Source organism: Hoplias malabaricus, chromosome 4 (genome assembly GCF_029633855.1).
Source record: "Hoplias malabaricus isolate fHopMal1 chromosome 4, fHopMal1.hap1, whole genome shotgun sequence".
Lineage (NCBI taxonomy): Eukaryota > Metazoa > Chordata > Actinopteri > Characiformes > Erythrinidae > Hoplias > Hoplias malabaricus.
Genome location: NC_089803.1, coordinates 36513871 through 36529694, shown reverse-complemented (window position 1 = coordinate 36529694; position 15824 = coordinate 36513871). Strand labels below are relative to the sequence as shown.

Here is a 15824-nt window from a genome sequence, read left to right as displayed (position 1 = left end):
TTTTGATAAAGTGGTCAATGAGTGCAGGAACAAGGATGTCATGCTAAGGTTTTGGCTGGTATATAAAGCTTTTATATATGTAACTCTATTTAGTCACAAGGGCTTAAATGCTCCAGCCACAAAACTATTCCACTCAACTGGAAACAGCTTTCATTGAGTCAACAGAAAGACCATTTTTAGACATATTACTTATTATACCACAACAGCAGCAAACAGATGCACTGCGTCAACATGGTCAATTTCAGAACAAAGGAAAAGGAGTTTGAGTAAGTGCCAATGATTCCCACAAAAGCATGCTTTCATTAGAGCAATCAGTCATGCCAGGAATTCCTGCACAACCCACCAACTTTCCAGACGCACACTCTGGTGTTCCAGTTGTAATCTCTCTGGTGAGGGGTGAGGTTTAAATGTGACCCAGAACTGAGATACAGCAGCAATGAACATACTTCACCTTAGCCACATTTAACACTGATCTAAGACCAGCTAGAACAGTTTCAACGCTAATGTCCCCCAGTAAGGAGATCACACACAAGCTGCTGAGAGTTCACTTCAAGAGGCCACATTCCACTGGCAGTATTGATCCGCCTGGATTTAAGGACGGGGCAAAAGCACTCACAAACTCACTCAAGGGATTTGGTTCTCCAGGCACGCTAAATGCTTGTTTATGCTTGGCTTGTTATGAATGACCACTAGGGCTGGCTAAGAATGGTCTCTGCATACCGTTCAGCAGGATCTGTTTAGTCAGAGCCTGCAGAGTGTAAGGCGATCTCGAGATAAGGTTTAGAACAACAAAATCTCTGGCTGCAGAGACAATGGGGATGTGAATGCATAGCCAGCAGTGCACTAAAGCAAGGTAGTGTTTATGGGAAGGAGTCAAGAACACAACTATGAGCAGGAGCACCTGAAGCCCCAGTCAACAAGAATATCAAGGCTAGAAGGCCATGAGGCAGAGAACAGGGCAGCCCACAGTCCTGTTTATTTGGGCAGGGATTGTTTTTGTTTGTTTGTTTTTCAGTGAAATAAAACAGTGAGGGAATATTTTGAGGGGAATCAAGTTTACATCAAGTTTACAAGCTTTATGTTCTCTCCGTTCCCACCTTTCAAATGTATTCAAGATATGTTTAATGTCTGAAGTTTGCTTCTTAGTTTTCCAAACCAGTTAAGAGTATTTATTCTTTTCCAAAAATGTATGTACATGTATCTGTGCAGAGGCAGAAAGAATGTATCTATGAATATCCATAGCATACAAAGGCAAAGGCTCACTAATGCCATGAGAATGAATACTTCAAAAAGTCTCAACTACATGTTGTAAAAATCTGCAGGGCTAGGCATCAGGTAACACTGGAGGCAGGAAGAGAAACATATGACCAACACACCAATATTTGGTGTGAGCAGCTTCAGGAATAGCTGGCAGAGGAAGCACAACATTTCAAATATTTACAGCATCCATCTTTAAAATATTCCAAAAACGTATTGGGAAATATGAGAATTTCTTTGTTTCATGTACATTTTCTGGGCACTGAGTGCTAGCACGTATTCAATAAATGCTGGAAGACACCTATTCTCAAACTCATCCACACAACAACAGACCTGCTCAGGATTGAATGGAGCTCTATATAAACTACAAGGCAATAAATTAATGTCTTAGGCCTGCAGTCTTCTTGATGCTAAGAGAAGTAGCATTAGTTATTTACTTATTAGCTACACTGTGATCATGCATGAATAAAGCAGCAAATTTTGAACACCAAAAACATCTGGGCTACATCTTCATTTCTACAAATAATGCCATGCCCAGAATTATTCTTCGTTTGCAGCAATATTCTTCAAAATGCTAACAAAATCTGCGCGTCTTGTTTTTTCACAGTTGCACTGCATTGCCATCAATCTGGTCTAGATTTCCCTCCACAGACTCTCAGAAGAGATTCGGGTCTCCTGAATTGGACTCCAAAATTACGATACTACTTTCTGTTAATTATTTCTTGACCACTTTGGTTTTATGTATTGGTTCCTTGTCTTGTTGGAAGGTCCATTTCTGCCCAAGGCCATGTGTTTCTGCAAAATGCAGAATTTTCCTTAAGAATCTTAATGTATTTTTACTTTGTCATGATGCCATTTACTCTGACAAGGCTGCATGGTTCACTGGCTAAAAAACACCCCAAAGCATCACACATCCCACTGCCATGCTTGAAATGCTGGAATGTGAGGACGGTGTTCTTGGGATCGAAAGCTTTTCCTTTCTTTCAGCAAATGAAAGCTACATCCCTGATCCCTATTAACTCAATTTCTCTCTCATCTCATCATGGAATTGATGATGAACCCATTCTTCTTTGTCCAGGTGAACTTTTACATGCCACTGTTGAAAAATTAAAGTCCTTCTTGGTCAAAGAACAGCCTTGTGCAGAGTCCGCTGTAGTGCCTGCCTTGAGAATTGCTTTGATCATCAGGATGGCCTTGGTGGTGATTTTTCTTGGCCTCTCACACTACCATTCTTGCCAGCGCAGCGATCACTTTTGGCTTCCTACCACAGTGTGGTAAGATTTTTCACATAGTGGAACTCCTTGTACTTTTTGATTATGTTGTGCACTGTGGCCACTGGCACTTGAAAACACTTGGATATGGCTTTATAGCCTTTGCCAATCATGTGAGCAGCCACAGAGCTCCACCAGAGCTTCTCACCAAGCTCCATGATTTACCCTTGACTTGCAATTGACAAGTAAATGGCAAGAGAACCAATGCATTGACTGCTGTAGGTTTACGGTTGATTGGGACACTCTAGAACATGGCAGAAATTACAAGAACCATATGGAGTGGTAGAGAAGCGGTTTCTCAAAAATTTTAAACAATTTCATGGGATATTAATAACTTTGGACAGGGCTTTTTCAGGAACAAAAATGTATATATTTCCAAATGTCTAATACTATATCTGGCACAAAGGATTTCCATGTTTCACCCTTTGTTTATGTAATTTGCAGACACTAGATACCTATTGGTCTAATAAATATTCACCATAAATCAAAATTTGGCACATTTATGATTTATTTTGGTCTTATCCCTGTGTGTCTCATTTTGGTCACAGTGTCTTCACTCTGTTCATGCACCGCTGCCCAGCTCCTTCAAATGGACTCAGCTCCATTTCCATTGAGAATGTGTTTTTTCTACTTTTCCAGTCACTTCCTTACTGTCGATCTCCTACTGGATTTAGTCTAATCTAATGCTCAGCCCATCTTCTTGCCACTGCTGTTTTTCACTTAAAAACAGAAGGCTAGTGTCCGCTTGACTTTCAGACACACTGTTTTACCAGTGACACAGCTACATAGGTAACATCCAGCCATTTGAGTTAAGATTCTACTTCCGGACTGGCTTCTGTTCTCCTTTTCTTCTGACAGTGACCACTAGTATTCTATACTGAGGTCCAAATTACAGTCTGGGTTTAGGTGTTAAATCAGTGCTGATTGGTCAATTTCTAGTCCAGAGAGAATCTCCTATCTACACACACAGAATGCTAATGGAAAACAAGCTATAAGGCCAGAGTGGGCCACGATATAGCCACCTAGAGATGCCCGAGTAAGACAGTGTGCTTTCTAATGCTCAAGTTCAAATTATCTCTTAATTATAGCTCAGAGGACAGTGACCGGAGCAGGGCGAGAAAGATCAACCATACTGCAACACTTCATTTCTCACTCCCATTTAAAGCCCAGCTATATAACAGCCTGGAGGCACTCATGCGCCTCGCAGGGGTCAAACAGGCCGTGAAGGTCTCAGTCTGGCCTCAGAGGGTCAGCGCATTGTGGATAATATTGCAGTATTAGAATGTATGAGGGATGGGCAGGGTGCAGTGAGGGGAGACATCAAGAATGCATTACGCTGTCGGAAGACCATTAGAGAGGCAATTACAGTGCAAATGGAGTCTGTCAGCAATCTCCATTTCAGCTCGCCAAATGAGCAAAGACCTGCAATTAGACATTTAGCCGCCCTGCCCAGTGCCGCTGAGTGACGAGAGGCCGAGCTGGGAGAGCTGAAGATCATCAGGATGCAGACGGCATGCCTTGTCTTTTCAGATACCTAAACTGTTCATGATTACTCAGCTCTTTAATACAATCAATTCAATCATCACCGCTTTTATTCCTCTGAATTACAGAAGAAGGGACTGGACCTTTGGGAATATATTATTTCAGTAAAAGCACAGTGGAATATGAATGACAAAAACATGATGAGCCTAAAAAAACCCTGTTCAGGCTTCTACAATGTGCTTTGTGTTCAGGATTAGTCTATTTATTAATCCAAGGCTAAGCTATAGAACTCATCCTCAATGATCATTCTTTGACCTGCACTGGAACAGCAGATGATTTACTTTGAGTAGTTTGCTCAAGCAAATGCATAATAGAGAAAGACATTCATTATGGAATTGGTTCTGTGCTTTTTCTCCTCACCTCCTCCAGCACCATTCCTCTCTTACTCTCTCTATAGTAGTTTAAAATCTCTAAGGAAAACACCATAAATTTTACATAGAAGCCCGTCAGAGAAGAACCCCTGTCATTAATCTTGGTAATCCTGGAGTTATGGGGTAGACATAGACCAACACTGATAAGAAATTTGGACAAATTCCCCAGAGCCCAAACACTGTGATTCGATTTTTATCGAGCCACTTTCACCCTGGTTTTATCCACAGAAGAAGAATGTGTGGGAGAATGATCAACAGAGAGAGTTTGGAGGGTTCAGAAGAACAATCTGAGTTTAAATCAACATCAACATTTAGGGGCTGGTGTTTTTTTTTCATGCTTAGTGAACAAAACGTGGGCTGTTTTACTACACAAATAAAGCTTAAGCGAAGGAAGTTCTCAGTAAATATTCTTAATGTAGTTAGCTGTGGACAGATCAATACAAGTTTAAGAAAGAAAAAAACAACAACATCGCTTTATTTTTAAAATCAAGTTGCAGATATTTACCACTTACTCACAGTGACTTGCAGAAAGAAGATGATGAAAGTACATTACAATGCTCAGAAAGCCTGCAAAGAGCAATAGACTAAAGAAAATGACTTTTCAAGGCTTATTCAAATGCAAGTGCGTTACTCTTCTCAGGTCCTAAAGAGAAAATGCACGGCGACTTCCTCAGCCTGACCCAACGACATCCCTCTCACAGATCTCTAATAAAATGAGACAGAGAGGCCAATAACCCGTTAACATTGCACTTGCAAACACTTTATCCCTCAACTACAGTTAATGGCGCCAGGGTAAATATAATAACTGCAATGACATCAAAATAAACGATTGAAGCTAGGTGGAGAAGGAACAGATCGGAGGCTCTGAAGGCTGATTTACATGCTGGGTCAATCTTGTCAGCTATACATAATTCATGTGTGCCTGACAGCTCTCTGGTGGAAATGGCCTGCTGAAGATAGTCATTTCCCCATTCTCATCAGAGAGTAGGGAAACGGTCATCTTACAAACAATCCAGAGACAACGCAGGGCAATTTACTGTGTGTAAATAGCTTAGTGTGATTCCATGCAGGCAGGAAAATTAGGATGTAAGTAGCTGCATGTGGGCATGGCATGTGTGTGATGCACTTAAAAGGAGCAAATATACACCTGTGGAAAAAAGCTGCATGGCTCCCATAAGGTCAAATAACTATGCAGAACAGAAATAAGCCATTAATACTTATTCATGGTATTTTAACCTTAATATATGAATTAATTCTGTGCATGAACAAGAACATGTAAATAACACTATCACTTTTATTTCAGTGAGCCAATACCATCACCTCAGGTACTATTTTAGAAGCCACATATCTAGTACAATTCTCAACCAGGCTTGGTAGAAGAGGGGCTTGTAATTTGAAATCCCACTTTTCCTAATAGATCTCTTTAAAAGAAGAATCCACATGTTAAATACATACCTCTGTTCAAGCCAGTGGGTTAGGTTTCTGATTATGCCAAGACTGTCAGGGCTAATTACCACAGCAAGTTAAAAGCCCCTTTACATTCAGAGACCTTGAATAGTGGATCCTGTGATTAAGCCTTAGTGAATGTGCTCTCTTTCACTCATTACAAGGCGGCTGCACTGATTTGTGGCAAGTTTAGTTTGGCGTGCCAGGCCTCGTTCTGAACAGAGGAAGTATGAATGGCAGCAGTGTGTGGTTGTAGGTGGGCTGAGCAGGAGACCACGCAGAAGAGAGAGGGAGAGAAAGAGCTTAGTACTCTGCAATCCCAGTTCAGGAAATCTTATACAATAACCTTTGGTATCCACTCCATCCTAAAATATCTGATTCAAATATCAAATATTTATGTTCAGTAAATTACAATATCAAATCTTTCTAGTCTCAATAGCACCCCAAAAACAGGAAATTTACAGGAGACATTCAAATGCTTCAAGTCATTTTGGACCATTTTTATGCTCTGATCACCTATTTACACAACACAAAGTACAGCTGGTAATGTTTAAAAAAAAAAGGCACATTGAGATATAAGCTTTTGTTCTGTCAGCGCTGATAAGTAAAACCAGGTAAAACAGAAGCATGGATACAGACATCAGCCTGAAACGGAGAAATCCCAGGATAGTTATTTTTGTATACGGACTGCAGAGAATGTGTGCTCAGCAAAATCTTACAAATCACAAATATCCACTTGATGCAGAATAATATACACCTGTCTCCCTGAAAGGTGTATCAACTTAGAAATGCTTGCGGTTCCTTTCAGTGCATTGACTGTGTGGGTTGGGGTGGGTTTAGGCTGTGAATGTGAAGGCAGTAAGTGATAGAGAAGACTGCGGACACACTCACCTTTCATTAATGACCTTGCCATCCAGCATCCAGCGAATGACGGGGAGAGGGTGGCCTTTCACCACGCAGGGCAGTAATACAGTCTCGCCCACGACTTTGGTCATGGCTGTTGGACCCAGCAGGACCTCCATCCTCTCCTCAGCAGCAGATTCTGAAATACAGCACAGACAAAATTTTACAGCCCTTGCTCGTATTACATTAAAGCAAACACGGCTAAAACACAAGGACAATCCATCAACTAAACCTTACATTATCACCATACAATAAACAAATGTTATATTTTTGATTGTTCATAAGAAAGACATTTTTTTCCTCATTGTGATATACAAATACTTTACGTTCAAAACTGTTTTAATTTGAATAACAATATAGTAATAAAATGATTAAAATGCACATCCTTAATTGACATAGTTGTAATAACTGTTAAAATTAGAGTTATCAATCTGATTACCTGGTAAAAGCTGTAGCTGAGCATCTTCGCTGCTCTTGGCAGGCCCCAGTCCCTCTATCACACAGCGGTACACGCCAGCATCAGCCAGCGAAACATTGCTGATGACCAAAGCTCCACTGGGCAGCTGAACTAGTCGGCTGCCTGTCTCCACGGCTTGGCCAGATCTCTCCCAGTGGGTGAAAGGAGTGAGCTCAGCACTCACCTCACAGCTCAGCACCTCAGTCCCCCCGGGACGTACTGACACCCCCTCCGGCTGGCTGGAGAAACGTGGAAGACCTGCCAGAACAGAGACCAGTCAGTTAGAACACAACAAACAATCCAGCACTGACGCACCCAACATACTTAGGCTTTCTACAGAAAGAAACTCTCAGTTACATTTTCTAGCTTAAATATTAGGTTAAAGAAAGAATTTAATAGACAGAATTAAGCTGTAAAAACAAACAATGAAATTAAAAAAAATCCCTCATAAGGTAAAGGCCCTTTTATTGATAATGGCATCAAATGCAACTTGATTTTATGAACAATTAACAGCAATCTACTAGGGCTGTCCCAAATACCATTTTTTGGGCTTCAAAGCTTTGGCCGGGATATTCAGAGAATATTCGACTGCTCGGAGAGTGGGGTGGTGTATATTGTTGTCATTAACAAAATCTGCTTCCGACCCCTGCTTTAATATCCCTCTCTAAAGGCTGTGCTGTTTCTCAAAGCGCTGCTTTGTTTGCTACTTTCTCTAACTTGCTAACTAGCTCACTAACTAAGGGCACAAAGTATACACAGTTTAACCAGTTTGAGTGGAGGTGCTCTAATTTCAGGCACAAAGCTGACAAAATTAACTGTGGGATCACAGTAAGTGTGTTGTTTTAGCATGTTAGGTTGTTATATTTGACTGAGTTTTAAGATTCATATGCACAAAGACTTTTATGTTGATGAACCTGAATATGGGTGGTGTGGGGAGAGCACTGTTTGTACTGCTGGAGCATTGCATTTATCGATAGTCACATTTATCCAAAAATATCAGAATTTCAAAACTAGAAACCGAATACCGGTACATACTCAATGAACAAATATTTGAATACCCAAATATTTGGGGCCAGCCCTATTGTTCAGAAACTCAGCTCTCAGCGCCTGCTGTAAAAATTAAAGCTGCATTTTGGCTCCCAGCATGGCTCCGCTCTCTGAGTCATTCGCTAACTCGTGTGCTACACGATGCCACTAAGGGCACAGGGTGTACACAAATAAAAGAGAGCTTCTTTGAGGTGTAAAGCTGACAAAATGAACTGTAGATTTGCTATATTGTAAGTACATTGCTGTAGCGTGTTAGGCTGTACAAGGCTTCATTCAAGAGGCTGTACAAGGCTTTGTTATATCGACAAGGCTGAATACATGTGGAGTGGATGGCTGCCTTTATGGTCACAGTTATCCGAAAAAACGAATATCTGAATATCTCAAAATTATAAACCGAATACCTACCCAACGAACGAATATTTGAATACTAGGCCAGAGTTTTATATCAAGAATAAAACCTTTGTGGTGTTTTTTGTTTTTTTTCTTTTTTTCACAGAAGTGGTTTGGTTGGTTGGCTAAACTCAACAGAGACAAAACGCTGTATTCGCTACTTGAATGTAATAATGATAAGGACACTGTGTCTGATCAGGTCAGTTTTACTAAACCAACAGAAGAATATGAAAAGCTGTCATTGGTTTACTCTATAATTTAAAACACCAATATTCACATATTCACACACCTGACACACACAAGGCCTATTTGGCTATTTGTCAATTATAATTTTGTTTATCTATTTATATAGACTTGAAAAGCAAAATTAACTCTAAAAAGGCACCGAAATGCAAACAAGAAAACTAGTTGTTGTCTGCTAAGTTTTAAAATGGACTATTTATACTATTCCAGGAGCACTTTGCACTTCAGCAAGCCTGCTTGTCCTTTCACTTTGCAACAGTTTAAACGTACAACTGGGAAAAGCAACAGTGACATCTGAATGTTTTTACTGGCTGTTTGTTTCTCTCTGCTGAATTGGGGGTTGCTGTGGTCCAGATGAGATAGAGAGGATAAAAGTGTGTGTGTGTGTGTGTGTGTGTGTGTGTGTGTGTGTGTGTGTGTGCGCGCGCGCACGCAAAGATGGCACCGGTCCAAGGAAAGGCTGTTGACAGGTTTGTGAGTCAGGCCGAGACCTAATGGGACATTGCCAGATCTTCTCACCACAGAAAGTGGCAACAAAAAGCAACAGCAGGGGAACATTAGTCTCTACAAACATCACGCTGCAGCTGCCTTATATTGGCCAATCAAGTATCCACAACAGAACATATTACACTAATCTACTGCACTCCACAAAGAAACAACGACCAGTGCCTGCTCTGTAGGGTCAACAGGTTCCAAACAATGATGCTTCTGCAGCTTAGTGAAAACACTCCAGAAACAACGCCATAAACATCCTGTCAGACCAAGCATACAGCCAGCAGCAATGCACACAAACACACAGCTGAAACTTACACATTCAAACTCAGCATAGACAACAGCGCCTAAGGACAATAAGATCAGAGTACTAAGCAGTTATAATGGCATGCACACAATCACATTTCTCTTACTGGAAACATCACTCATTCAGTGGTTTTAAACAAAACCATTCCCAGTGGTAGATGTGAAATGGTGCATTGTAGAGGAACCAAGGGTTGTGATGTCTACAGCAAGTCGATGAATTCTATTTTCCATCCACAACCACTTTCTGTGTGTTTATATATTAACAGCAGTTAATCCAAATAAAAGTATTGATTTTGTAATATTAATCCTTCTCTGAACAAAAGCCCTCATCAAAGTATTCTCATATCCACTATAAAATAATTTTGCAGGTATAGGGCAGTGTGTTCATAAACATTTCATGTAGTTGACGTAGCTTTTAAAGGCACGGAATACTTCAGAGTTCTGGTTCCTATCACCACCACTGTGAACAATTCACATTCTCCAGAGCTTCTTTACAATACAGCATTTCACATCAAAGCATGCAGGATTCTTTAAAAAAAATATCACAGGAATTCTGCTTTAAGACACGTTGTGAAGTTAAGACAGTCCAACCAAGGCTTTGAAAATAGACAAACATTGGGCTCTACTGCAGCTAAACACCAAAAACCCCACAGTGGGGTTATTTATTAATTTCTTTGGATTACACACACACACACACACACACACACACACACACACACACACACACACACACACACACACACACACACACACACACACACACACACACACACACAGCCTCTTGCTGCTACTGTAGCAGTGCCTTTAAGGAAGGCCGGCACAGATCTCTCTATACACACTCGGCCACAGGGAGATCATTAAACACAGCCACAGGCTCCTGCTGCCCTGGGGGCAGGCATTTGGTTCCCAACAACCACAATATAACAATATTTCTATCATTACTCACCTACACAGTTCACTACTAGAAAGTCTGAAGATAAAATAGTGTTGGTCTCTCTCTTTCTCTTTCTCTCTCTCTCTCAATCACTGGGCTGGGACACTAAAGCCACTCTCTGAAGACTCCACTAACTCTGCTCCATTTTATCAGTAATGACTCCACTCACTCCACTTTATCTGTAATGGGCCAAACCTTTAGTCATTTTACAGCTCCATACTAAATCCCTAGATGATGTGTGCCACACACTCAATCTCTCCCTCTCTCTCTCTCTCTCTCTGAATTGGTGACAGCAATAAAGCTGCCAGTGTCTTGTGCATATGGGAACCAGACACACAGCTTGCTTTCAAAAGCCCCTGGCACACATGCCTCCTCCTCCTCCTCCCTCAGCGTTTCTTCCCCGCCAGCCCTCAGCAAACAGGCAGAAAAAATAAGCCTCTTCAGTCTCCCGCCTCAGATGGACATGGACCGGGAAACTGAGACCAATTGCTCCTGCCCTCCACAAACATTTGCAGGAATATAACTGCCCTTACTAAAGCCTGGTCCAGCCTGCTTGGCCTTGATCCCCTAACCAGTGCAGCTGACCACCCTGAGACTGCGCAATATGAAGGGAACAGTGCCTCTGTGATCAGGCGCTTCAGGTGAGGGTCTGTGGCTAAAGACCCCACACACTGACCCAACCCCAGCCTGGACAGAGTAAACAAGGCTTTCAGAGACCACACAGCCACCATTCAGTGCTACAAACAGTAACTCAACCACAGGGACCACACAAACACACACTGGGGCTCTACAGAACGCAAGGCATAGCCAAAAAAACTGAGGCAACTCCCTGACTGTACTTGTGAGGAGATCAATCAGAGCTTACGAATAAAGATTCAAAAACACATCAACACGGTCTTTTATACACCTAATGAAGACATTGTGAAATAACAACTATGTCATTACTATCAGACATACCGTATATTGACTTTCTACTAATGAAAGTTATTTAGGCACATTATACATATCAACAATTGCAAAATAGATATTCCATGAGCAAATGGAATGAGGCAAATTAAGATGTTACTAAATGTGTGTTCAGTGGAATATTCCAAATATTAGAAGCCTGACTGTTGAGACAACTGATAAAATTACCCTCACTGAGGGGCAAACACAGATCAAAATTACTTTCAACTAATTAATCTGTTTTTCTTACAGCCACTGAGATGACCACTGAATTATTTTCTTTCAGAGCACCAAATTCTGTTACAGCTGAGCCAGGGAGGTTTTTCCGCTAATTTGCCCTAGAACAAGGTGTAAAAAGTGAAGACTGATGTTTGCCATTCACATTTGCTGTGGACTATATTTTACTATTTTTGTTGCCATAAATGATTAATATTCGTTTTTTCTCCCAGTCCAAAAAACATGTTGGTAGGTGCATTAAATGTGTTGGTAGGTGCATTAAATTCCTCAACTAATTGTGTTGTTTTTCATTTCTTGCTTCATCCTCATCCTCTTCACAATGCCTCATTCAATGCCATAAGAGCAGACACCTCATTGCATTCATCTTTGTAACTGCATCATCCTGATCAAGATCACGGAGTCTCCAGAGAATACTCAGAATACCGTCATCACTTAATGTCTACTACTGCATCAAGAAATGCAGCCTGAAACTCAAGTAGAAAGCTATAGATCAATTCAATGTGAGACCACTAATGAGTTTTCTGGGCCCAAGCTTATCTCAGATGGTCAGAAAAGACAGTAGAAACATGTGCTGTGTTCAGAGGGAGCCCATGATACAGCTTGTTTCCATGAGAAATCAGCAAAACATTCAAAATCCATGATTTCATGGTATAGCGCTGCATCAGTGACCAAGGCGTGGGTGACTTGCATATGTGAGGTTCCACTGATGTGGAGGTGAACATTGGGTTTTTAGAGAGACAAATGCTGCCATCAAGATGACATCTTGTGCTCGGAATTCCATTATTATTTCAGCAAGACAATACCAGTCTTCATTATATATTCCTATGGCACATCATAAAAAAGAAAAATCAGACAAATGTGATCACAGACTGATGAGCAACTGAAGTCTTGAATCAAGTCAAAATGGGCAACAATTCCACTTGTAAAACTTTAACAATTAGTATCCTCGGATCCCAAATGAGTTAACAGTGTAATTAAAAGGAACATTACACAGTGGTAAACATGCCTCTATCCCAACATTTTTTTTTGGAGTGTGTTACAGACATCAAATTATAAATGTGTTCATATTAACAAAATACAACCAAGTGGTTCGGTGAAACATTGCAAATATTTTCTGTGCACTTTTGTCAGTTAAATAAATATTTAACAGGAATAAATTGCAGGTTCTTGTTTTTACTGCGTGATTTTACAAAATGTCCCAACTTTTCTGGAAATGGGGTTTGTAATTGATGTCCCATGTTTGGCAATCATCTCATAAATTATCACCTGGGCTTTAGCCCTCAAGTCATACACATGGTTGTTCTCCAGCAATCAGCCCACTGGGGTCCACTCAAAGCAATCTGGCACTTGCTTTGAGCATGAGCAGATAAAACACCCTATAGCTGGCAGCCCACTATAACTTACATGACTCATACCCCACAAAGGCAGAATGACAACATAGTGTTAGATCATTCATTTCAAATATCGCTGCTAATACATTCCCATAGTAAATATTTCATGAGCCAGCTACAACGACTCAGCATATTTCTGTTTTAATATCTCAAAATCGATCTGAGAGAGAGAAAGGGTCTGGGATATAGAAAGAACATCAGACTAAGAGAACAAGACAACTCTATGAAAGATAGTAGATGGTCTTTGTTATTTTAGAGGGCATTAAAACGAAACTCTTAAGCTGGCCAAGAGCAGTGGCTCCATAACTGCAACAATAAGGATTAATATCCCACACTCAAGCAATCACATCACTTTCTGCCACCAAAAATCTAACACCCGTCTTTCGCATGCACACAAAGAGGTGAAACAGTGAGTTATACACTCACAGGCCTGCAGTAGATTTTAACAGCCCTGGATGTGACAGACATTGTAATTACTTGGAGCACAGTCTCATGACAAATGAGCAGCAGGGATCAATGCTGAACGCCTAACTAATATCAGCTGGATCTGCAGCAGAGCTGGGCAGGCTAGACAGAGCTCTGAGGACCAGTAAAACATTAAAATGTCCCCAACCCAAAAAGCCACACTGCCACAGTATCCCAAGCAGCTGGAGACCATATGGCCCGAGTATACATTCAGCATTTTGCTGAAGACAGGCGTCCCTTAGAAAAACTGCAGAGTTTCCTCTTTACGTCCAATTTTTGTATTCAATATAACAAAAAACTTAAAGCTTCACGGAACCCGAATCTGTGTTTTTTTTTTCAAAGTAATTAGGTCTTGATCTGATGGAAAACCAACATCATATCTTCTGAATAACTTCCCAATGTCCACCTTATGGCTAGAGTATTTAGGTATTAGTATGGCTAGGTACGTTTTTTTTTTTTTAACTAAATTACACAATCCTAGTCTTGAGACATGCATGTGTAAGCAGTATCCTCAACAACCGCAGCCCCGCTACAACTTTATCAAAACTCCCCTCATTGTCTGTGTTGGAGTCAAGAAATCTCTGGATTCAGAAGGTAGGTATCTCCCATTCTCAGTATTTGCCTGAATTAATCACTTATCCACAGCCACTGGCTTGTCTTTTCAGGCACCTATGTCAATTCCTTCAAGGCTGCCCTTAGCACACAGCCTCTAAATCCACATTCAACCAACAAGGATGTGGCAGACCAATCTCTTAACTTTTATCTCTACTGACCTAATATACACCTTCCAACCTCTCACTTAGACAGCAAATCTGTATACCTCAACTTCTTCCTTTAATAAGCTGCATTAACTACATCTTCAAATTGGACTAAAAACAAAAAAAATCAGTTTGCTCTGAGTACACCATATCTGGCCTAGTTACTACTATGCACTGTGAAAGTGGTAGTTTCCTACCCACATCTGTTATCAGATTACAATATTGCGTTTTAACCCATTTCCCAATAGTAGCACATAAGTGGTCACATATGCATCACAACCTCTTTATAAGGTCTGGAAAGTTCCCTCCACAGCTTTATCCTTCACTTTAAATCATGAAGTCCCTAAATGACATTTACTGAACATCCTGGATGCAGTCACATTATATTTTGTGACTTTGTGTAGGTGTGACCTCATTTATAGAATGACAGTGTTCTTGGTGAGTACACAGAGACCACAGAAAATCTAAATTTGAAGCATATTTCTGTTCCTAAAAGGTGTGTTCCAAACTTTTTAACAATACAAATGCTTTAGTCACAAGTAGGGTTGCAAAGGGGTGGAACAATTCCGATACATTTTCCAGAAACTTTCCATGGGAACTTTAGTTTGGGAACTTTGGAAATATTCCAAAATGTAAACTTACCATCAAAATTGGAACGTTGGGTATTTATGGAATTTATTGGAATTAACAGGAAATATTGGATAATCAATGTACTTTGACACATGTGATATCATAGCTGATGCATGTGGCATTCTTCTGTTAAATTGTAAAAACACTAAACCTAATGGTCTTCAAAATGTTAAATAAATAAATAAATAAAAAGCATTAATTCTTGGTTACAGAAACACGTTGAGGCAGAAAATATAAGTAGCTAGCCTTGGGAAGCTAACTTTGTTAGCGTGCTAGCCTTGGTAAACTATTCTCTTAAATGAAATTGCTCATTGAGCTTTTCTGATTTAACAGATAGCAAGCAACTGTGAGATTACACCTTGATTTAAAAGTTGCTTAAATGTTTCAATGCTATTACTGTCAATAAAAATATGAACCTCATCAAAACGTACCTGACTTTAGGTAGTACTTTGGTCCAAACGTGTTAATAGCTTTGCTATTCAACTGTTTTGGTATCATATCTAATTATTTTAGCCAAGATGCTTCAGTATATTTTTTACCAACTATATGTTAGTTTACATTTAGCTTTGAATATTCCCATTTTATTCCCATTAATTCTAGTTAATACCCATAATTACCCGTTAATTCCCATGGTAAATTTCCCAATTTTGCAACCCTAGTCACGAATCGTATGTCACATGACTCTCTCAGATCTCATTTTAAAATCAAAATGTTGAAAAAAAAAGTTACAAGATGGTGG

The 15824-nt window shown here is 40.3% G+C and overlaps 1 protein-coding gene across 2 annotated transcripts in view; it reads right to left on the bottom strand.

Annotated features, from left to right (window-relative positions):
- The window catches only part of neo1b (neogenin 1b), a 126398-nt gene that overhangs the window by 50224 nt on the left and 60350 nt on the right, over positions 1-15824 (bottom strand). For both annotated transcript variants that reach the window (XM_066668164.1, XM_066668165.1), the window contains exons 3-4: positions 7230-7505; positions 6779-6929 (exon numbers count right to left, since the gene is read on the bottom strand). In XM_066668164.1, coding sequence (XP_066524261.1) covers positions 6779-6929; positions 7230-7505 — 427 coding nt within the window. The remainder of the gene's footprint in view (positions 1-6778; positions 6930-7229; positions 7506-15824) is intronic.